Source organism: Fusarium poae, chromosome 2, assembly GCF_019609905.1.
Source record: "Fusarium poae strain DAOMC 252244 chromosome 2, whole genome shotgun sequence".
Classification (NCBI taxonomy): Eukaryota; Fungi; Ascomycota; class Sordariomycetes; order Hypocreales; family Nectriaceae; genus Fusarium; species Fusarium poae.
This window is the reverse complement of record NC_058400.1, coordinates 5,316,406-5,339,463: the sequence shown is the minus strand read 5'-3', so window position 1 is coordinate 5,339,463 and position 23,058 is coordinate 5,316,406. Positions and strand designations below refer to the sequence as shown.

Genomic DNA, 23,058 nt, shown 5'->3' with positions numbered 1-23,058 from the left:
TTCTTTGGCGTCGGAACGGCCCGTGCTACTTACGAATTATCATCAGAACAAATGGCAGACACTACAGACAATGGACACGACTCGAATTCACTGAGGAGTGTTGGAGGGGGATCCATAGACCGGGCTATGGCAGCGACAAGACTCACCGCCTCGTCCTCGTCCAACATTTCCAATTACGCCTCTAGCGTCTCAAGCGACAACCAAAGTCAGACTCACGCCCACAGCCAGAACCTGACAGGGAGTGGAAGCGGTAGTGGGGGTCTTCCTGGAACCCCCGTGAGCCGACGCTCAGGCGGATGGGATCGGCAAACTCTTTCCCCGGCCGCTGCTGCAAGGGTGCGACATGATGATGTGAGTAAAGGAGACATAATATGATCTGATATGATGGACCACGATACGATGGATCATTCTATTCCCTAGAGTTGCACTAATTGTTTTCTCAAAAGTCTACCAATGAAGATTATGCTCCTCATCAGTCAAGCAGTCTACGGCCCAGCAGCGAACTGTTGGAAGACTCTTCCGATTCTTCAGATGAATACGTTTCGACCTATAAACCATTAAAGACGTATGGTTACACTATCCATCATTCCTTGTCATTTGATGCTAACTAAATTGATCAGTGCGTCGCGCTCAAAACGGTTCTTTCAGTCTATGGTTAATAAGTTGACTAAATCTTCTGTTCGTAAGTTTCTCACCGTCTGCAACTTATCATCCGACAACTAATCACTTCATAGGATATGGACACTTGCCAAACAACCAGGTATAAACATCTTCTTCCCGGTTTCATATCTTATCCCACGCTAACTCTCAATTCAGGAAGAACAAGATCGAAATGGTATGCAGTGCCCGGACAACTATTTGCTTCCGTTACTAACACATACCCACCAGTAATTCAACACACTGCCATTATAAATGTCTTCAAAGGACAACTCCAGTTATCACCCATCTCACCAAGACCAAAAAGGGCGCTTGATGTAGGCACAGGGGGTGGAATATGGGCACTGGTAAGTTCTCAACGTCTCTGAAAGTCGAGGTTCATATCTTTATCTAACACTTGTCATTAGGAATTCGGCAAGTAACTTACCTACAAGATCTTTCTGTGCTATGATAGCTGACCATTATTCTGTTACGTATTGTAGCTACGAAACATCCTTACTGTTCTGTTCTTGGAGTCGATATTGATCCTATTCGCGCCCCATACTCCAAGTCTAACTGCACATTCAAAGTAATGGACATAACACAAGACTGGAGCTTTCCTGACGGCGGCAACTTCGACTTAATCCACATCCGACAACTTGGTGACATCAATGACAAGAAAAAGTTAATCCAATCAGCCTTTGACAATTTGAGACCCGGAGGATGGGTCGAGTTTACAGAATGGATCGCAATCCTACAGTCGCCCAACCATTCACTAGATGGCACAGCATTTCGGAAATGGAATAACCTGCTAGAAGAAGGATTGAATAGTTTTGGTACAACGGTCAGGTACCCGGAAACATTCAAATCATTGCTCCAAAATGCAGGATTTGAGCCTGTCATTGAGACAAGAAACGGTGCGCCGACGAATGCGTGTTATCCGGGGAAGAAGCTGCAGCGTATAGGCCATTTAATGACTCAGAACTGGCTCCTCATCCTTGAGCCGTTGACAATGCCCGTTTTTACACAAGGGTTAGGCTGGAGCACTGAACAAGTGCTGGCGCTTCTGGCGGAAGTCCGAAAAGAGATTGCCAACACAAAATACCATTCCTTCATGACGCTGTAAGTATCCTCAAAAACTTTCTTGCTACGTTTTAGGAGCTCCTCACTTACAATTGTAATCTAGAATAACGGTTTGTGCCCAAAAGCCGTGGGATGGTATACCCAGATCATCAAGTTCAACCTCTGCCACGGCTTCTAGATCCGAATCCTCCCTTGCGCAGGCTAGTCGATCAGGCACTCCGCTTCCATATCTTGGGGATAAACCACTTTGAACATTTTCTTTGGAAGTTTGTGCGAATGTTATGAGAGTAGTTGGGCTTGGGCATTTACGATAGGCGGATATTAGTGTATTTGATGCTTGAGATATAGATATAACGAGGGCTCTTCTGGCTACGGACTAGATCGATAGACTTATGACGAGGTAATGATAAGACACAGGGTTTCCCTTAATATTAGGAGTTATATACACATATCTCATACAACATAGCCAAGATCTTTCCGAGAATAATTAAACATGCATATAAATATGCAAATAATCGAAACAAAGACTCTGACGCCATATATTTTCCTACGCAAAAGGACGAACTACAGTTCTCTATATAATCATTCTAGAAACCCTGGCTGCCAAATCCTGAATACTATAAGGGTTCGTCAGGTCATTGATAGGGAGATCGATCTGGAAGGCATATCTTGCCCAAGACCTGACCTCAATAGCAATCAGTGAATCCATGCCGTACTGAATGGCTGACCTTGTAGGCTGGATCTCGCCAATCTTGATCGACAGTACTTGTGCCAGCTTGGCAACGAGAGCAGTGCAGACGACAGGTTGCAAAGCAGCTTCCTTCCCTTCAGAAGCATCACCCAGTCGACCAAGGGTGTTTCGGAAAGCCTTGACAGCTGTCTGGACTGCGCTCTCTCCACCGCCCGCATCGGCATCACTTGCCGCATTGTCAGTGGCTTTTGATCGCAGCAAACCAAACTTTGCGTCTTTGGCCCAGGACTGCCATTCTGCTGTCGCTTTGTCGATCATACCAAAGCTGAGGACAATCTGACTCTGCAAAAAGTCATCGTAAACAGAGTCATTGGCTGCGTTAACCTGCTTAGGATGACCTGTAGCAATAGCACCTTCAACCACGCGGAGAACATCGCGTACTGTGATAGGTCTCAAACCACGAGAAAGTAAGGATGCTTGAATCTCAGGACGCTCGCTGATGTTTCCGACATCCTCCACGAAGCCGAGATCAATAGAGGAGGCCGGAAGACCAAGGCTCTGACGGTAGCGGGCAAATGTGTCAAGGAAAGTGCTGCTTGCCGAGTAATTAGACTGACCCTCGTTACCCAAAACTCCACAGCCGGAACTGAGCATGACGAAGAAATCAAGCTTTTGCCCTTGGAGACAGTGGTGGAGGTTCAAAGCACCATTGACCTTGGGACCGAAAACTGCGTCAAAGTCTTCCAAGGTAATGTCCTCGAAGAAGCAGTCCTGGAAAATGGTCAGATAGATATACTTAAAATGGGTGAATGTTCTGAAGACTTACACTGAGTCTCAATGCTGAGTGAATTACTCCACCAACAGGAGTGTTGATACTTGAGATGAGACGCTCAACAGCTGAAGAGTTGCCCACATCACAGACCTCAACTCTGGCATGGCATCCGTAAGACGAAAGCTGCTGAAGCAGATCGCCAGATTGACAGGCCTTTGCGACTGAGCTGGTGGCTAGAATGAGGTTTCGAGCGCCGTAGCTGGCCATCCAGACTGCAATTCCACGACCCAAACCACCAAGACCTCCCGTGATGATGTAGGTCTTTCGAGAATCGAAGACAGAAGTCTTGGGTCGTGTCTGTACAAGAAATAAGTCAGAAAAAGTATCTCATAAAGCAGAGCGACAGTACATACCTTGATCATATGCCCGTCGTCAACATCTGCAAGTGAAACGACCTGCTTCTGCGAACTGTCCTCCAAAAGTGCTGAGAAGGCGGATTGTAATGAGTGTAGCTTTGATACCGAAGCTGCCAGGTTTACGTCGAGGACTCGCGTCTCAACCATAGCCATAATTTGGTGCAGTAACCTGATGAGAAGTGAGATGTCAGTTACTGAACTGTTTAGAAAGACAGAATGAAAAGAGACTTACTCTCCAAGGTCCTCGTTGTTTTCGAGGTACGCATCCACGAGATCAATGGAAGCAAACATGACATTCTTGTTAGGACGGAGAACTCCTTCATCTTCATGCGATTCACCTGAACCAATCTCGACATATGTTCCACGGTTCGCGACCAAGTGCGAAAAGCTTGCATATTGGCCTGGCTGAGTGTTCAGTACAAGTTTGTACGTCTGGCCATTGATAGTGCGAGAAGCATTGAGACGGCTAGCGTTGGTAGAGATAGGGAAAATGCTGGATGAACAGACGCCGTGCTTCGTAAGAAGGGACTTGTCACCTTCACTGAAAGTGGCATGAACGTCAAGCTTGAGAGCCTTCGCTGTCTTGATCAAAGCGATACCCTGGGCGGATGTAGCGTTGGCGACAAGGATTTTCTATATGCCGTTAATAACCTCGATCTCTTGTGACCATTGGAGCTTACATACCTGGCCGGCAGTGATTCTCGCAGGCGTGGTCAACGCATACAAAGCAGTGACGAAACTTGCCGGGATCGCGGCAGCATCCTAAATGAGAGTTATTAGCTTGCGCTCCTACTCGTCTGCTGTAAAGATAAACTCACATCAAAGGAAAGCCATTCGGGGATCTTGGCACAACACCCTGAAGGAGCCAGGTATTGAGTGGCGAAAGTTCCCTGGCCGATCACAGCAACGCGGTCACCAGGTTTGAGTGATGTGACATCAGCACCGCAGCTCTTGACAACACCAGAACACTCGCGACCGAACTCCAGTGCTGGAAGAGACCCTTGAGCAATTCGCCCGTCCTACCATAAAGTTAGTAAGCTGTTGACTGTGCAAATAGAGGGATAGTTGTACTTACCCGTTCATCAAGACCGACAGCCTTGACCTCAACAAGAACATGTCCGTTTGGCACCACCGAGTGTCCATCGTTTTGGGCCATGGTCAGACTGTCCAAGATGCCTGGTTCTCCCACGACTAAGCGATGCGGAGTTTGAACTAACTGGCGAGCAGATACTTCCATCTTTCGCGCAGGACCAAATGCATCTTCCAAGCCAGAATCCTTGACGAGCCTGCATGTCCAGAGTTGTCCATCCTTCTCAGCCACTTCGTAGTCCAACCTGGAGATTGGATCGTCATGAGAATAGTGGGCTCGTTCCAAAACGTGGCGGATAATGTTGGCTGTATCGTCGCCCTCGCTGCTCAGGTCCAATGTGTACAGCTCTAGTTGACTGTTCTCTCCTCGGAGGGTTCGTGCGAAACCTGTCACCAGACCTCCTGTTGTATTTTGCGGGTTGAGGTAAACATTTTGGGTGACCCAAATGCACTTGATAGGCTTCGTAAGCCATGATTTCAAGGCCTCCAACTGCTTGGAATTGAGAGAAGCAAGGAAACTTCCTTCAGCCTCGTCCAAGATGATGAGCCACTCTCCAGACCACTCTCGCGAGGTGAGATCTTCCAGACTGCTGGAAGTTGTAATGATACCGCCTTTGGAGAGTCGGTGCTCAATCTGGTCACGAGCAGAAGAGTCGTTGCCAACTCCGGCAAGATGTACCCTCTGCTCCGAGAGAGGCTTGGGTGGGGTGTAGTCGACTGGTTTTGCTCGGGCCGTTATCACGATAGTGCTCGAGATTTGATCCGTACCAGTCTCGTCCCGTCTAGCCTCGATTTCGACAACGTTATCGAAATCTGCAGTCAGCTCATCTCGCCATTCATCCATGGAAAGACCAGGACCAGAACGACCCGGAGATCGAGGACGTAGCCACCAACCGGTCAATGGTCCCTAGAAGATGATTAGCTGGTGAAGTTAAATGAAGTTTTTGTAGAACGTACCCAGAGGAAATTGGCAGATGTGAGGTCTGTAAGGTCAACTATTAGCTCATATTGTACATCATATAAGCGGAGCACGGCTGCTTACCTTCTGACAGCTCACCAACCAAAAGGTATCCATCATCACGCAGCAATGATCGAATGTTCTTCATCGCAAACGGCAAGTCGGCAGTGGCATGCAAAACCTAAGAAAGTTATCAGTAATCGGCAACATGCTGTGAGATATGCCAGGAACCTACGTTGGCTGCAACCACGAGATCATACTTCTCCGAGCCAAATCCTTGCTCAGAAATATCTTTCTCGATATCGAGAGTCTTGAACTCCATTCTATCCCAAGCTGAAAACTTCTTCTTTGCCTTGTCGAAGAAACCAGCCGAGATGTCTGTGAAAGTGAATGACTGGTAAGCACCAGGCCCGCCAGCCCTGGAGAAACCTTGAAGCATCTCAGTCGTTGCTCCGCCAGTTCCAGCTCCGATTTCCAAGACTCTCATGTTAGGGTTCTTGTGGGCCAAAAGCTCAGCAACAGAGCGAAGCTTCTGGTTCATGCTTGTTGTGAAGATACTCTCTTCGTAGAATCTGTAGAGCAAATCATTCTCGAGCCAGACAGCCAATGCTTCAACTTCCCCACGGAAGATCCTTGCCATGTTGATGGCTAGTTGTGACACGATGGAAGCATCAACAGTCTCAGAGATCCCAGAGTTTGCAACGACGTTCATAATGGCGTCTTGAACTGTGGCAAATCCATTCTGCTTATGGCGTGCGACGAGCTTTGCTTTGTGCAACTCGGCTTGTTCGAGCAACCAGGCATGGTACGATTGCAAGTGAGGAGCCAGGTTCTTACCCTGGTCAATACCATTCTCAAAAATCATGGGTATGAGCTCCTTGACTAGATCCTCCAGATTGACAAGCTTCTTCTCTGCTGGAAGACTCCTGATCTGGATGGAGCTGGTCGAGGGACCATTGTGAGAGATGTCACCGATATCAGGTTTCCAGTTGAGTCGCAGCCAAGGAAGGGTAGTTTGGTCCTCACCCGTGGCCCTGTCCATCTGTAGACCCTCAACCACGAAGAAAGGCTTCGATAAGGTATCGTAGCACTGGACACTTCCTTCGATCCGAGTGAAACCAACAGGCGATGTGTTGGTAGCACAAAAGGCAGTATCCGTCTTGTCGGTGGGCATACGGATAGAGATCTTCTTCATGCGGGATGGTAGAAGCAAGGTATCGATCTCTTGGAAATATCCAGAGCGATTGGCCAATGCAGGCGTCTGCAGGGCTGCATCCATCATGGCAGGGTGCAAAAGATATCGCTGGCCGCGAACTGGCGATTGACCGGTTGATGACATGTCGATCTTGGCAGCGCAGGCTGAGAGACCTGGTCGGACTCGCACTTCGGAAAGAAGCTGGAATTTGGGACCGTAGCCATAGCCAACTCTCTCCAGAGTCTTGTAGTAGCTCTTGAGCGGTACCTCAAGGGGCATATGATGCCACGAGGTTCTGGACTGGGAAGAAGCGCTGTCGTTGTCTGTTTGGCACTGTTAGCTGCTGAAATTGATCTTGCAATCGTCCGGTACTTACTCTCCAAGGCCACGGCCTTGCCATGACAATGGCGGATATCAACGTCCCCTCTGAGCGAAGAAATGGTAAAGTCATACCATGTTCCATCGGATCTGGCATTGTCGTTCCGTGGAATTAGAGTGAGGAAGAGCTCAATCGCGTTCTCATCAGGAAGGATGATAGAGTTGGAAAAGACAAAGTCTTCCAACTCAAACGAATGATTAGCCCAGTCTATCTCCTTGTTCTCTTCTTGAACTTGCATCATAGCCTCCACTACCATGGCGATACCGGTAGTGAAGGACAAGGTGACAATGCCATTGACCTACAATGAGTTAGATGTGTATGAAAATGAGCTATAATTATGCGTACCTGATGATCAACGAGCCAAGGCGCATCTTCTATTGACACCTTGTTCCTCCAAGTGGGCGCAGAAGGATTTGCGCCTCGACAACGGGTGCCCAGAATCTCATGTCGTGGCGCTTTGCGGAAACGCCAGTCAGAGCTGTTGCGTGGCTCTGTCCATGGCGTAGAAGAATAGTCCCAAGCATAAGCAGGAAGATTGTCCTGAATATGGTTGGGCAGACGAGTAGTCTTGCCGCCTTGGAACAAGCTGGGTTTGTTCACTTGATCCAGATCCAGGCGTTTGCCGTTGAGAACCAAATCGCCTGCAAGACTCATGAGTTGCTGGTTTGTGTCCACGTTTCGGACCATAGTGGAAAAGTAGGGTAGTTGGGGCGCATCAGGAAGCGACTTGACAATCTCAGATGTTGGTCGCGAAAGCAGCGAATGAGGTCCGATCTCAACACACAACCCAAACTTACGGTCTGCTTGAGTCATGGCCAGTGTGACGGCATCGGTGTAAAGAACTGGGGAAACGAGGTTCGCTCCCCAGTAATCGGCACCAACCTCAGTACCCTCCAACTGACAACCAGTAACAGACGAATACATTGGAACACGTCCTGCCTTTGGATGAAGGACACTCCGGAGGCGCGCGACATAGTCATCAACAACTACCTTCATGGATCTTGTATGGTAAGCTCTAGTAACCGCAACAGCCCTAGAAACAATGCCATGACTGTTCAATTCGGCTGCCAAATTCTTGATTCCCTCTGTAGAACCCGCGAGAGTGAGGTTCTGGGGACCGTTGAAACAGGCAATCTGCACATCGTTACGTTCCAATGCGTCTTGGAGCTCCTTTGCATTGGGGTCGCTTCTCACAGCAAGCATAGAGCCAGAGGGGGCATTCTCACAGGCGATTCCACGATAGTAAGCGACTGTGATAGCTTCCCTGGCTGTGAGAGCACCACATGCGTATGCGGCAGCTGTCTCTCCACCAGAGTGACCGACGACACCATCTGGAAGCACTCCCCAACTCGAAAGAAGGTCGACAAGAGCTATCTGTACTGCGAGGGATAGAGGGTGGGCGAGTGATGGCAAATTGATCTCATCTTGGGTGAGTTCGGCAGTAAGCTTGGCTAGGAGAAAGTCAGTATTGAGTCAATAAATGTGAATTTTGACTTTTCGACGTACTTATCAAAGACCATTCAGACTTATCCGAGGATGAAAGCTCTCTGATGACATCGTCAAGCTGATGTAAGGTGTTGCGCGCTACAGGGAACGTCTCAAGAAGACGTTTACCCATCTGCGACCATGTAGCACCTTGACCAGTGAATGTAAAGAGCATGTCAGGCTCATTACCACTAACTGGTGTTTGATTGGACTTCATTGAATTGCCCTCTAGCTGCTGGATAAGGTCACCGACTGTCTGGGCAACAGTGAACGACTTCCAAGGTCGAATGTGAATCTGGCTGCGAGCATTCAGGGCTGTGATGAGGGGACCAGTCAACTCGTGGCATTCCTCGTGGCTCTTGAGAAAGTCCAATAGGTTATTGGTATTCGTGTCTCGCGATTCTCGGGATGCGCCAGATGTAAACATAAGGAAGGAGGGCTTGTTGGCTTTATCCTCCTCGTGGTGGCCATTGGTGCCGTTGGTAACGGCTACCGAATGAGCACCATTGAATCCATTGGTGCCGTTCATACCATTTGCAGGCCCATCAGTAATCTTGCGAGGCTCGTAGAACTCAACGACGGCATGCGCAGTCGATCCGCCGATACCGAGAGAGTTGACACTTGCTCGTCGGATGGACTTGGAAGGCCAAGGATGTGCGCTTGTTGGTACACGGACTCTCCAACCATCAAAGTCAACTGCAAGGAAGATTAGCCGAAATGTCAAAATATACGAGCAATTTACAACCATACTCTTGGGATTTGGTGTCTTATAGTTGGTGTTTGGAGGAATTTCTGCCTTTTCCAAGGCTAGCACCACCTTTATAAGACTGCTCAAACCACTGGCCGCCTCGGAATGTCCGACATTTGGCTTTGTCTACTCTCCTGTTAGCTTCGAATATGGAAATGATCCAAGAAAAAAGTAATGGACAGGATCGCAACTTACAGAGCCAACCCAAAGGGCATCTCCAGAGTTGTGGCTAGCACTAAAGACTTCGCCCACTGCCCCAAGCTCTATACAATCACCCACAGGTGTACCTGTTCCATGGCACTCGAAGTACCCTGTTTCACTGAAGTTATCAATTCCAGCTTGGGCATAAGCCTGTAAGATTGTATCTCTTTGGGCCCGTCCAGAGGGTTCTGTGATTGCTGGAGTGGCACCAGAACTAGACTTGTCAGTCATGTCACCTTTGCAGAGATGTGGAAGAAACGAACCTGTTGGAGGAAGTACCCCGAATGATGGATCTGATGTTATCTCCATCTCGAATAGCATCACTGAGCCTCTTGATGTACACAGCATTGGTACCTTCGCCACGGCCGTATCCATTTGCGCCAGCGTCAAATGTCTTGCACTGGCCATCAGCAGCTATAGCGCCAAGTCGCGTAAGTGACAAGGCGTAATCAGGACTTAAAAACAGATTAGATGCACCGATCACAGCACCATCGCATTCGCCAGCTTGCAGTGCTTGGCAAGCAAGATGCAATGCGACAAGGGAACCAGAACAGGCTGTATCGATAGTAACACTATATACCAAACATTAGTATTCCAGCCAACTGGTTCATGGTTTGATTGAGACATACCTGGGACCACCGAGGTCAAGTGCGTGACTGATACGATTTGCAAGCATGGTGCGTGTCGTTCCAATAGCAATAAATGTTGGAAGATACTCAGGATCTTGCATCAGCATATCATGATAATCACTAACAAACATGGCACAGTAACAGCCAATCTTGGACTTGGAAATAGTTTCCATCGAGATATTGGCTGACTCGAGACATTCATAGACAACCTCAAGTAACTGTTTCTGTTGGGGATCCATAGCAGTTGCCGTATCCTTGCTTATCCCAAAGAACTTATGGTCAAACTGCTTAATGTCTCCTTTCACAAAGTGAGCACCTCTAAAGGCCTGTTCTCCCTTCTTGTTGGGATCCATAGACAGAAAGTTCTCGGTATTGAATCGATCTTTCGGTATGGCAGTGGCTGACGAACGACCTGCTCGAACATGGTCCCAGAGGTCCAATGGCTTATCGATACCGCCTGGTAGACGGCATGCCATGCTCACAATGGCAATGGGCTCTCGCCATGGTTGAATTTGAGGAGGCATTGTATGATTCAGGATGAACTGAACAGAACAAAGATGTTGAATGGATTAGATAAAAGAGGTCGCGAGTTCTGAACAAACTCACATGAGAAACCACAGGCTACGGATTGCAATGTTCTGGTAACCAACAGAGACTATATATGAGTAGTAACCAACATCGAAGAAGGTAGAGTCCGTACAGTATTACGACAAGCTTATGGACCGTATCAGCACCAAAACAGTCACATGGAAACATGATCCTGGTTTCCGGGTTCATTGCCTGCAGCTCCTAGTCTACTCCGCTAACTATCCCATACCAGGGCCTGCCTGTAAGAATCGGGCTACACGTTCCGTGTTCTGGTAGGATTATCCTAGGACGCAGGATCATGAGTCCAAACCCACTGTGTTGCATGGATGGCAATTGTTGTAGTCGGCAAAATCCTCGGATATCCTGGGGCCCGTTAGCCTGCCTGGAACTTGGGATAGATTCTGCACTGGTTCGCTTCGAGTAGCTCCACTGATTTGTTACTATAACATTGAAGGAGCCGATCTGTGGGTACTGTCAAAGTTGGATACAGGTCTAGTGTCGGAGGAGGATGCATGTTAATGAACATGATGTGACATTGCGCCTGTCAGGTGAAGCTTACCATCCTCTGGGTACTTAGACGTATATGCCTCAATCTCCGGCCGTAGGTGATTACTCTGCCGAGATAAGATCCAGTGTATGTGTGTCGAAAAAACTATACGTGTAGAGCTGAAGAAGCAGAATTGTACTTGTAGACGATGCCGTGAAGACGATGGGGAGAAGCATATAGAGTCTGAAACATCAGGGAATCACGTCAACGGGACTGGGAGCGGCCCGGGCCACACGGATATGGCGAGGTAAATACTCATCGTAAGATCCAATTCTCGCGGAGGACGGACCAAGACTAAGGAAATTGGCTTTGTACCATGGATATCATTCCTTAAAGAAGCTGGATCCCGCCGAGCGGTTTTGGTCCTGCCTGTCGCGTCATTAGCTCGCTTAGTGATATTATCATCCTTATTACAATTCTCTTGTGCGAGGATAGCGCCATGTATCTTATGATATCTCTTAAATGTTTTGTTCCATCGCTAATAAACTGTTGAAGGCATCGGCATTTCGACAATAGACGGTGAAGCTGTGCCCCATGTTTCTTAATGAACCTGCAGAGCCGGCAGGTATATGTATGCAGGTAGGATTATGTCTCGATCCTTGCAGTTGTTTTATGCACAGGCGAAGGACCGCGTACCAATCATGAAAAGGTTCCGGGATGAAATCTGGGTCAAACCGTTGGTTCAACATACCGAAGTCAGTGACCAACAGAACGTTACAGAAGCAGGGTAGTTATTGGAAACAAAATACGACCGCGAGACTAACTCCACCTGTTGGTGCTTGAACTCATGCAGGGGTCCAGAATTAGGTCCGGTTAAAGCAGCGACCATGTAGAAGAGAGGTACATTAGTAGAGGATGACATTGTGGACTAACTAGCATTATTCAAAGTAAAAAAGATGACAACTATTGGCTCGCTCTGCCCTGACTCTCAACGAAAAATACACTGTGTCCGTCCAGCCGTGTCCTTGTTTTAACATGTTCAACTGCTACTGTATACAAGTTGGGCCGTGCTGAACCACCCCCTTCTGTTGGTCCTGTTTCCTTCGCATAAATGTGATATTCAAGTCTAAGCGTACATGAAATGTGTTGTTTCGCAAACCTAGAATTACTAATGAGTACGACGACTTTTGAGGATTGTAGATCGTTTGACTGTTGATCCCCTCCTTGTCAGTAGAACGCGACAAAAATGACCACTCGTGTGAAGCCATCATTGGTTGTCACGTCACACCTCTTCTACTTGGTAGCGTTACTTCGCCTGGTGGGAGATGTATAGTGTAGTCAGTCTAATCGCAATCCTTGTTCCAGTCTTGGTACCATTTCGCCTAATTCTTCACAATCAAGGTCTTGCTTGGTATCACCTCCTGATAGTAACAACTGCAGTTGATAAGCAGAACAGGGCAATAAACGGCCAGCAATGACACTCGCTGAAAGACGCTGCCCTGGGTGTCAGGTCCAAGCTTGGTAACGGCATTCACATAGAGAGACACTAGTTTATTCGGCTTTTGAAAGGTAGCAACTTAATATACTTACCTTTCTCTTCGTAGTTGGTGAACGGAATGCTAGACGACACTCGAGCTTCGAATCTTTAGTTCATGAACAAGCTATCCTCGTATTCATAACATCTGTATGACACAGTATAAGTTGAATGAATTAGATAGTTTTCATAGTACTATGGAATCTCTGAGTCCTGCGGACCTCCGAAATATGTAGGACCGCCATGCAAACCTGCCTGTTCCCCTATTGATAACGAGTGACCCCCACGCAGACCTACAAACCGCAACCTAATTCTCGCTTGCACGGATCTCGACCGACTGTCCTTCCTCGGTACCTAAAATACGATTGTTAAATAAAATTCCTCCAACATGAAGTTGACTTACCTCGAGCCGTAATTGCGAAGAGCTTGCCGTCGTGAATGACAACACCAGTAGAATCTATCGACCAAACTATCAGTAAAGGATTATAGACATATCGAAGGCTGACCACTGACCGTAAAACTTGATCTCCGGACCATTGGCACCTTCTGTGATAGTCACAGGTCGCAAGTCTCGAGAATCTTCATCGTTCTTGCCCCACATGATGGGCTTGGGTTGGCTAGTCAGGTCTTCGACTATCCATCGACCCAGAGCAAACTCGCCGCTGACAAGACGGTCATCCTTGAGCTCAAAGATGGCAGGCTCATCACCAGACTGAGCCTGGAACATCCCTTCGCTCTTTTGCTCGGGCTTGGCGACGTGCTTACCATCGACCGCGATGGTGAAACGATGTGGAAGGCTAGACATGTTGAAGAATGGTAAATATGGTCGAGTAAAATTGAGAGTATTTAGAGTATTTAGTAGATTGAGCTTTGGTATCGTTGATTTGTTGATGTGTAAGGTTGGAGAGAGAGAGTGTGAAATTCCACGGCTTCTTCGGGGGGTTTTATAGTGCTGGTGGCTATGTGATTCACGCGGCTCAAAATATCACGCCAGATACTCATTATGATAGTATCACTTGTCATCCGTGTGTGTTAGAAGTCCTTCACACAAGATCTTGAAACGGATACGGGATAGTGTTACCCCAGAACATAAACGGAGTCGTGACGCAGACTCGGTGAAGAACAATGAATGAATCGGCCCGAGGTGCAACAATAAGTGTATAATAAGTCACCCGGATTAATTGAATGGTAACGACATAGTCGTACTGTAGAACCTTTGGTGAATGGGTGATATGAGGCGGTTGGTACAGTTTGAAAGCTGAACACTCACCGATATTTTGTGAAAGTAGTGAGATTACGAGGCAGCCCACGTCGACTATAACACAGAAGGACATGTTGCTTGATGAGGCGTTGTGCAGCCGCGATCAATTTCTGTGTTATACTGAGAATCGAATTATGAACAAGTATGGATGAAAACAAAACTCCGCCCAACTGTCGTTTTAGATACAAATGACTTAAGGAGTGACAGGTGTAAGTAGACGGTAAGTCCACGCAACCAAGTCCTACCAGTCATGAAATAGTTTCGACGTATCCAAAAGATCGATTTCCTTGTCGTCATAATCATGCCAGTCTTCCCAAAATCCGCTCATGCTGTGTTTTTGGTTCTCGCCCATGCCCCTCCCCTTTTGCGCATCCAGATGCACTTTTAGTTTGTCAAACCATACCTCAATTCGGCAGTCTCCGAGAAACTTGACCCATCCATGGTTGTTGTCACCTCTGTATTTCTTGTAACTGCCGTATGCCTTGGTGCCTCGCCATCTGAACCAGACCTTTTGGGAGGATGCCTCAGTCGGTCGCTTCTCGAAGAACATCAAAATGTTGTAATCTATGATTTGGCCCATGTTGAGGTGGCCTCGCATAGTCTCGCCGTCACCAGGTGACAATACAATATTGCATATGTAGTCGTGTGCAGGGTCTGATTGCCCATCGCAGCAAGCAAAGTCCGTTAGGATTGCGTACTTTCCTTTGAGATTTCCGAGAAGCTTTGGGGGAGGTGGAGGTAGCATTGCGTCTGGTGTTTCCTCAGACTTGATTGGCGTAGTCCCTTTGGCCCTCTTGCTTGCAGGTGCGCTGATGATAGCGTTTGCCTTCCTTTTGGTTCTCGTCGCAGGTTGCTTTGCTGAAGCTTTGTTATGCTTCACCCACTCTTTACTAAGCTCCTTCTTGATTCCTTCCAGGTGACGGGGAAGGTTGAGCCTGTTGACTTGAAGGTGGTCAAAACCTTCTAGCATCCACGCGCGGGCTCGAATTGGCGTTGGCTCGACTTTCCAGAACAACATGTGCTTCCGCAGCCAAGGAGGTACATCTGTGGCACTCTAGGCACTCCATTGAGGTGAAGGGGGACCCGCTGATGCCTGAGATGATGTGGTTGGTTGAGGTGTCGCGCTGGAATGCGACTCAATTGTCGGATGAGGTTGGAGAGGATCAGCAGCAGTCGCTGCAGACGCAACAGATGCCATTGAAAGTTCTAGAACGAGAAAAGATAACACAGGTTTGTTTCTAGTTATTTTCCTCTTGTTACAGAGGAATGGACTGTGCCTGATGTGTTTGTAAGGTCAGCAGGACTGATTTTGGGCCAGATGATGAGGCTGAATGATCGCGACTTGGGGCATTTCCGCTATAAGACTAGTAGTGTCGTTATACACGGTGTTGCTAAAAAAAAAACGCGTGGCACGGCAGTTGCACAGTAAACTTTGACATTGGAAACTGGTCTGGCATATTGCTCTGAGGAGTAACTGAAATTGGTTGGGTATAAGAAGGAAAAAATACAAATTGAGACCTGTCTGTCTATCTACATCAGACGGCAAAAAGAACATACAACAGCGGGGATTCGCTGGTCGTCACCGACCCAACTACTAATCCGCCCCTTACCAGCTTGACTATGGGAGAGCGGACGGGATCCCGTATTTTCTGGTAGGTATGGTCGTATGTGAAAGTTATGTTGCTTTCTTCAGTATATGTAGAATATGTCAAACTGCATTGGTTTTACCCGATAATCACACGGCCTGTTTACTGACCTATGTGTTCAGACAAAATTGGATTTGCCGTAAATGCACTGGAAGCTATAATAGCCATACACGATTGCAGAAGATTATACACGATTATAGTAGTGGGTCTGTTGTATTGCAGGTTTGATCTACTTTAGCAGTATCCTGGCTTAGAAATAACAGCCTTGGAGATCTTGAAAACTATCAAAATTTCGTCCACTAGACAGACTTAACCACTGCAGTCTCAGCCTACTCCGGTCGAATCTCAACTCGCTGAGAGGGTGCCATCTCTGTGTGGTTTGTTAATAAATCAGGATAGTTGTAGTTTTGCATGTGTGCACGCACCTGGGATGAGAGGGCAGACAACCTGGCCTTCGATGAGCGCCAATCTGCAGCCTGCAATCATGAAATGTTAGGACAGCTTTATATAACATTGGACATTACTTTACCATTAAAACTGAGCTCGGGACCATCCTCTCGCATCTCAACTTGCACAGGTTGTAGCTCGTTCATGTGTTCCATGGTGCACCACACGACGCTCTTGGGATGCAAGCTGCGATCCTCCATATTTCGACGACCCATGGCGAATGGACCACTGATGAGGTGGCCGCCCAGAATCTCAAAGACAGCAGGCTGGTCCCCATAATCGGAAGTTTTTGCCTGGGGCATCTGCTCAGGGTCCTCTCTGGGCATAACAACGGGCTTGCCATCGATGGAAATGGAGAAGCGACGGGGAAGAGACATATTGATTGATGATTGATATTGTTTTATTAAACTGTTTGTGTGAAGAAGCGTTGGTGTGTGAAGTGATTCGGTCAGAGGAGTTGGGGCATACTGTCATATTTGTATTTGTCCCATTGACCAGAATCTCATCTGTGTCTCTAACTGTCCTCTGCTAATCATTCGTATCTTCGGACCATTCTCTCAGCTGCCGATAGACTTCGGATGACCTACGTTACAGGAATGTCATCGATGCATTTAATGACATATATCATTCAGAGATACTCTGCAATGAACGGTCACGATCTACGTCCCAGATGCCACATTAGTGCCATTGTCGTTTCTACTTCAGAAAAGAGGGAAGAGGATCGAAACCTTCTTTACATAAATGAACTCAAACTCTTACACTCGACGACTGGGGAGGGAGGTCTGAACCAAAATAGTGCAGAGGTCAGACGTCGTAGGGGGAGCAGAATGTCCACTCACTGTATTTCCTCCATTTCGCAGGGCAATTGTATCCGCAGTCTACTCCTTTGCCCAGATCAACTGATACATGTATATTATAAACGCACAAAACGGATACAACCATCCGATGCTCTTCAGCTCCAATGTCCTACTGCATTGATGCTAGTTAATAGCATGCCAGGCATCGCCTTAAACCTTCAGATCTCGGGCCGCGACCTTGCGCAGTGACAATCATTATTGGAAGGGACTCACCAGTCGGACTATGGGAGATCAACAAAGTCAATCTTCGGAAAGTGGAGAGCTCATTTCGAGCTTATTACTGCGAGTAGTAATGATCAACATGGTTGTTGGAAGCTGAGAGATTGATCATCCAACGCGCATGACGACTTCTGATTCAGCTCTAAACCTTAAAACGATGTAGCTGAACCAACGCGTCCGTATTGGACGTAGGATACCCGGCACTTGTGCCGTGCCGGCTATTGTTACACGATAACATCCAGCATGACAACATTAACATGAAGCAATGGGCAGGCTGGGCCAGTTAAAGCAAGCAAAGTTGAAATATACTTTTCATGATGCCGATCGACGTCAACAAAGTAAGCTGCATTCGCATACATGGCTGAATGCATTGTTGCAGCTGTATTAAGCAGAGAATGGTACCAATGAGGGCTTGCCATAAACATTCAGAATTCCTTGTTTTCATGGTGAAAATTGGCATGTTATGTTCATCCTCACCTTTTCTAGTTGGGCTCATTATAGGGTACTTCCCGTGTTCACTCCGTTTGAACTATCGTTTCCCTGCTTGTGAGGATGATCGCTTCTTACCTCGTATGCACTCATGTAACCACCTAGACTAGAAGTTCACACTAGCGAAGATCTCGCATGGCATGGCCCAGAGGTCTGTCACTCTTTAGATCTACTCGATAATCTACGTGATTATGAAACAACTTCTGGCGACCGTACAGATATCGCAGTTCACAGCCCGATTCGAGGTGCAATCGAAATTCACCTCGCTCATCAGTGCGAGTTCTTCTGGCGGTTTACACTTTTCTACAAGGTCAATTTGAATATCCATAATCTTTAATAGTCAAATTACACTACACAATAACAATCTCTTGGTATGTGCCCCAGCCATCCTTTTCTGCCTCATTTGCAGCAGCACCCCCCACCAGCTTCAACTTTAAGCCAGTCATATGCCATTCAGACTGTGACACATATGCTTTCACTGCTCTCCATTGCTCCTCTTCTACACTCCATCTGTCAACAATGTTGGTACCCAGCACAAATGACTGTTTGTTAGTAACCATAGCTTCAAATGTTGTGTATGTTAAATCAGACGGCTCTTGATCTACACCGGTATCATTAAACAGAAAAGCGAACATCTTCTCAGGAAGCCTTCGTCGTTCAATCTCTGAATACACAATCATTGAAAGTTGTTCTCCAGCAAATTCTGTTCCGGGTCGTGGAGGAGGGTCACTGGTCGCACTCTCGGGCCTTTCCAATGTTCCAGGCAGTTGTGTTGAGATGAATAACCCATGATAGTTAAGCTTTGAGAAGAAATCCGTCAGCCGTTGGCTAGATGAATCATTATCGTCGTACTTGGGCCGCATCTTGAACTCAATTTCAGGTAAAGGCAGATCTGCAACACGAGATGGCTGTTTTCCTTGTGATAGCCAATCCAAAAAATCATCCCATTTCTGCTGGATCTGATCGTCTGAGGGGACGTTCTCTCCAAAGATCTCAAACACCCTAACAATACTTCGATTGAACCTCCACCAGAACACTCTCGCAAACTCAACACTGATGTTGAGTGTAGGGAATTTATTGGCGGCCTTGACGGTGCTATTGGAGTTATGGAAAGCAAACATCCACAGTAGTTCAAATTGCTCCCTATAAATAAAATTGAAGAACTTTGTAAACAATGTCTCGCCCTCGCAAGATGTGGATAGCAATGACAAATGTTTGTCAAAGTTCTCGTCAAGGCGTCTGTGGGCGATATCGATATGGTACCTGTCTTCAAATCCGGTTTCCCAAATCAACAAGCCTTGCAAATTCGACTTGGATTTTAGAAGAAAGATATCCGGTGACCATGGTTTTGATAACCAGCGCAGAAATGCATCCAAATATCCAGTTCTGAAGTCATAGCCATGAGGTGTGTTGAGCGTGTAGGATCGGCTTTTCTGTGTTATTTCTGGAGTGGCCAAAGGATAGCTACGTGCGACAAGCTGGAGTTGCCGGAGTACTGTTTCAAGGTCGGCCTCAAGAAATAACGACATCCGGAATTCAGGTGTGTCGACCATGTTAAGAGGGGGTAAGGGGATTTCTTTTTCTATGCATGCAGCCAGCGGCGGATAGTAACTACACAGCTGATCCTTTCCATAGTGTTCTATCCACTGGAACCAATGGGAAGAAATAGGTAACCACATTGAAGGCGTCAATTGGGTAGCCTCAAGAGTTTCGGGTAACGGCTCCAGGCTTTTGTATCCCTTTAGGAGATGTCGGAGCTTGGTCCTGTGTCTTTCTTGGAGCGACACTTGCAGGCCGTCTGCGATCTGCCATTGTTGGCAGGCGGCTGTCCACCTCTGGTTGAAAAATGCCGATAATCTGTTCCGTTCACCATCGTAGTCGTGCAAGATGTGACGTGCAGCTTCTACCAGCCAATGGACTTTCTTGAGAAAATGCGCCTTATGAATCACCCTTCGTAGGCATACTCGACGTTCAAGACTCTGCTGTTCCTGGAGATCAAGCCAGCATTTGTGTGTCTTCTCCCAATTCGCCAATTTTGACCATGTCCATGTCCTCCGTCCATCAAGAAGCCATGCCCAGTCATTGAGGTATCTGATCGCATCGACTTGCGTTGTCATGGGGGTGGCCAATACCTGGTAATCACAAAGCCCAACAAACGTATATATGTGAGTATCTGTCTTCTTACGAAGGATGAGGAAGAATTCATACTCAAAGGCTTCAAAGATGCTATCCGTTGGCTTGCATCTAGATGCCACATGGAGAGGTAGAGAGACCTGTATTTGCCCAACTGCTGCAGTGGCCATTCCATCAGTTGTCACCCGAAAGCCCTTCTGTAGGTATGGTCCCAGCATGTCGATCTCTATGGCTACAGCACACAGGGACCCGGTACCACCGTGGACTCTAAACTTTTGTCTCTTCGATCGTCCGCTAGATATCGCAGTCGAGGGCACAAACGATGTCTTTTTCCAAACTCTTCGGTATAATTGTTGACTCTTGACACTCCAATCGGGGACCCATGATGGTAGTCCGGTCATGGAATGACCCTGACTGGCCATGTCAAGCACCCTTCCAGCCAGCTTCGCATCCTGGTCTGTCACAAAACTAGAGGCCAGCCCGATATACACAGCTTGTGGCGATAGTGTGTAGTCCGGCTCTACTGATGCTTTCCACAGTCCCAATAATGCAAATACTTTGTCTCTTGGGTCTGACGCATGACAATCCCAAGTGTCTTCGAGAAGCGCCAAAAACGATGCAGCGTCATCAATCTGTCTTGGGCGGCCAAAGTGTCGAACCCACTTCCGGGTCATCAATCGCTGCAGGTTCGTGTGGAAGAACTCCCAACCCATCGATTGCTGCCTGTATAGTACGATGGCTCTTTTCGCGGAGCCTATCTCCTGCACTACCCATATGCGGGAGAAATAAGGGTTAAGACAAAGGATCTCTGGATCGTCCTTGACAGCCATTGAGTTGCCTCCGGCGTGGTCCACGCTGAGGTATATCAACACACGATTGGCTGCAGTATATATTTGTCTCATCAGTCCAACTTGATGCGTTCTCTCAGAGACGTCTGACTGGTTGATACATATGGAATCAACCCACAAGTAACGATCCTCATCCTCAAGCCGACAACTCCTCAATGCATCGAAACAATTTTCTGTGATTGGCAGCACACTCCATGATTTACCAATGAAGATGGAATGATCCTTCCTCCGATTTCCCGAAATTGTTGCCCAGGTGTAAGATATCGCTTCATATGTCGTATGATGCTGGTCATCGTCTGATAGGAGTATTCTTGATTCCTCAGTCTGGGGTTCGTCGTCATGAAGTTCGATTGTTTCAAGATTTCCGTGTAGAGGGCTTTCAAATCGGCCTCTCGATAACTTCAAAACGCGGATCTTAGTGCCACAAAGTGGCTTATACACGGGTTTGATTCCTGACGAAGTTATTTCCCAGGATGAATCCTTGGCTTCTGGAAGAAGGGGATGTGATGTGGCATCGCCTACTCCGCTGTGGGTACACAGTTGTTCCAGGTGTTGTTCTAGAGCCTTACAGAGCGATCTCCCTTTGTCATAGCGATAAGGATCGTCTGAGTATGGCACAGAAGGTGGCCAGGCCAGCCGCATAGAAGATCTCTTTGGACTGTGCGGTATGTCGAGCTCATCTTGGTGATCTTTCCCCACATCAAATGGCTCAGCCATCTCACCACAGTCCATACAAACTGGAACTCCCAGACCTTCGTATACAACAACATCAGGTCTTCCACAACTGGGAGAGTGCCAATTGTGCATCCTGGAGATATCTTGGTCAGTTAGTTACCAAGGAGTCTGTTATCGCTTTTTGCAACGGCTTAGATGAGCTGTCAAGAATTGAATTGACGCAGTCAGCACCATCTTGATTAGGTTAGGGCGGATCTGACAATGATGACTAATTATCCTCGATATACATATATGCAAATACTTTTTGGGTATCACGAGTTGGTTTTGACAGTCTCAGTTGGATGTGAGACTCTATCAAGAATCATGTCACAAAAGAAGTTACCCAACGGACTGCAAAACTTTGACCCAACCTTCTAATACGCCAACTCGTGCTGAAAACAAAAAGACCCAGTAGATGGCGTAGGACTCTGAACAAGATATATACCCTTGATCAAGTTCTTCTGTACGCTTTGCACCTGAGGCCACATGGATTAGTTCGGACGAAAGGGCATGCAATAGAATCTCGTTCGCACCGTTACATCGTTGCCATTTATGGCCACGGACAAGGTCACTCCGCGCACCTGGCATCGATCTCGACCTATAGTACTCCTGATCAATTGCAATTCCAGTTTAGCGTACTGTGGGGTACATATTTCGCCATCGTGAGGCACGTTTTACCGTGGCTCTTTAACGATCGTAGTGTGTTTCGAAGATGGGTCGCTTGGACCAAGCACTCAATCTCCGAGAGATACTCCGTTCACTTACCACTTCAAGTCAGACATCCGATGACGAATTGAATGCTGGGGTAAGCGACTCGACTAGATTTTCATATAAGAAACACAACATGTTGAGCTGGTAAATATAGTAAAAGAAAACACAATCGTATCTGTTGCCTATCATGCTCGGTTCTCTTGTTGTTCTTGTTCTTGCGAGCGTCTCTATTGCTTCCCCCACGCTGGAGAAGCGAGCCATCACCTGTCTTCGTGTTGGACAGACAGCTACGGCCTCATGGACTAACAGTGCTGGCAAGAAGTGTACCTTCACTGGTGTTGTTGGTGGCAACTATGGCCCCAACCCTTCTGGATCTGGGGAGTAAGTTATGTCGACTTGGTATATCTCCCTACAGGGTACTGACTATATAGTTATTCTTGCAATGGACGATGTGGCGCTGGCTGCAGTGGAACCGCTGTAGGCAACGTTTACACACAAGACTGCTTCTCTCACGATATCTGCTCTTACTTCAACAATGCCAGCGGTGGCGCTAGGTGAGTCTTGTAGAGCTGAGAGAAAGACACGTCTAACATTTACAGTGACCCAAACTGTGGATCAGCTTTCAACGCGGCGGTTGATGATACTGCCTTGGGCTTTGCGAACGGTTGCTCCCAGACAAATCCAAGCAATGGAGTTGCGAAGCCCAACGGTGCGCCAGTTTGTGTATAACCTAGTTGGTAGCTTGAGTGTAGTAGTTATTCACTAAATAATCAATATACTCTCCAATACATATTCTCAATCATGATATAGAATCACAACAGCTGACAATCCGTGCTATTGGA

At 47.3% G+C, this 23,058-nt stretch overlaps 7 protein-coding genes across 7 annotated transcripts; 2 read left to right on the top strand and 5 right to left on the bottom strand.

Annotated features, from left to right (window-relative positions):
* Window positions 1–51: 51 nt before the first annotated feature.
* Window positions 52–1,079, top strand: FPOAC1_005714 (uncharacterized protein; the record flags this gene model as incomplete). Its single annotated transcript, XM_044850231.1, has 7 exons — window positions 52–351; window positions 447–565; window positions 621–682; window positions 735–760; window positions 817–835; window positions 889–1,004; window positions 1,065–1,079. 7 exons carry the CDS (start codon window positions 52–54, stop codon window positions 1,077–1,079), a joined length of 657 nt encoding a protein of 218 aa, XP_044708941.1.
* Window positions 1,080–2,293: 1,214 nt separating this feature from the next.
* GPY1_1 (Highly reducing polyketide synthase gpy1) lies at window positions 2,294–10,806 on the bottom strand (the record flags this gene model as incomplete). Its single annotated transcript, XM_044850230.1, has 17 exons — window positions 2,294–3,181; window positions 3,237–3,539; window positions 3,596–3,767; window positions 3,831–4,231; window positions 4,283–4,360; window positions 4,417–4,617; window positions 4,674–5,594; window positions 5,645–5,670; window positions 5,730–5,826; window positions 5,881–7,163; window positions 7,217–7,517; window positions 7,565–8,670; window positions 8,726–9,400; window positions 9,455–9,578; window positions 9,648–9,867; window positions 9,917–10,225; window positions 10,283–10,806. 17 exons carry the CDS (start codon window positions 10,804–10,806, stop codon window positions 2,294–2,296), a joined length of 7,629 nt encoding a protein of 2,542 aa, XP_044708940.1.
* Window positions 10,807–13,198: 2,392 nt separating this feature from the next.
* On the bottom strand, window positions 13,199–13,696 carry FPOAC1_005712 (uncharacterized protein; the record flags this gene model as incomplete). Its single annotated transcript, XM_044850229.1, has 3 exons — window positions 13,199–13,245; window positions 13,295–13,348; window positions 13,405–13,696. 3 exons carry the CDS (start codon window positions 13,694–13,696, stop codon window positions 13,199–13,201), a joined length of 393 nt encoding a protein of 130 aa, XP_044708939.1.
* Window positions 13,697–14,393: 697 nt separating this feature from the next.
* Window positions 14,394–15,170, bottom strand: FPOAC1_005711 (uncharacterized protein; the record flags this gene model as incomplete). The annotated part of the gene is made up of 1 exon (XM_044850228.1): window positions 14,394–15,170. The coding sequence occupies one exon, from the start codon at window positions 15,168–15,170 to the stop codon at window positions 14,394–14,396; it is 777 nt and encodes a 258-aa protein (XP_044708938.1).
* Window positions 15,171–16,127: 957 nt separating this feature from the next.
* Window positions 16,128–16,622, bottom strand: FPOAC1_005710 (uncharacterized protein; the record flags this gene model as incomplete). The annotated part of the gene is made up of 3 exons (XM_044850227.1): window positions 16,128–16,168; window positions 16,224–16,274; window positions 16,328–16,622. 3 exons carry the CDS (start codon window positions 16,620–16,622, stop codon window positions 16,128–16,130), a joined length of 387 nt encoding a protein of 128 aa, XP_044708937.1.
* A 1,538-nt stretch (window positions 16,623–18,160) lies between these two features.
* On the bottom strand, window positions 18,161–20,773 carry FPOAC1_005709 (uncharacterized protein; the record flags this gene model as incomplete). Its single annotated transcript, XM_044850226.1, has 1 exon — window positions 18,161–20,773. The coding sequence occupies one exon, from the start codon at window positions 20,771–20,773 to the stop codon at window positions 18,161–18,163; it is 2,613 nt and encodes an 870-aa protein (XP_044708936.1).
* A 1,630-nt stretch (window positions 20,774–22,403) lies between these two features.
* FPOAC1_005708 (uncharacterized protein) lies at window positions 22,404–22,945 on the top strand (the record flags this gene model as incomplete). The annotated part of the gene is made up of 3 exons (XM_044850225.1): window positions 22,404–22,597; window positions 22,648–22,770; window positions 22,816–22,945. The coding sequence occupies 3 exons, from the start codon at window positions 22,404–22,406 to the stop codon at window positions 22,943–22,945; spliced, it is 447 nt and encodes a 148-aa protein (XP_044708935.1).
* Between the last annotated feature and the right edge of the window lie 113 nt (window positions 22,946–23,058).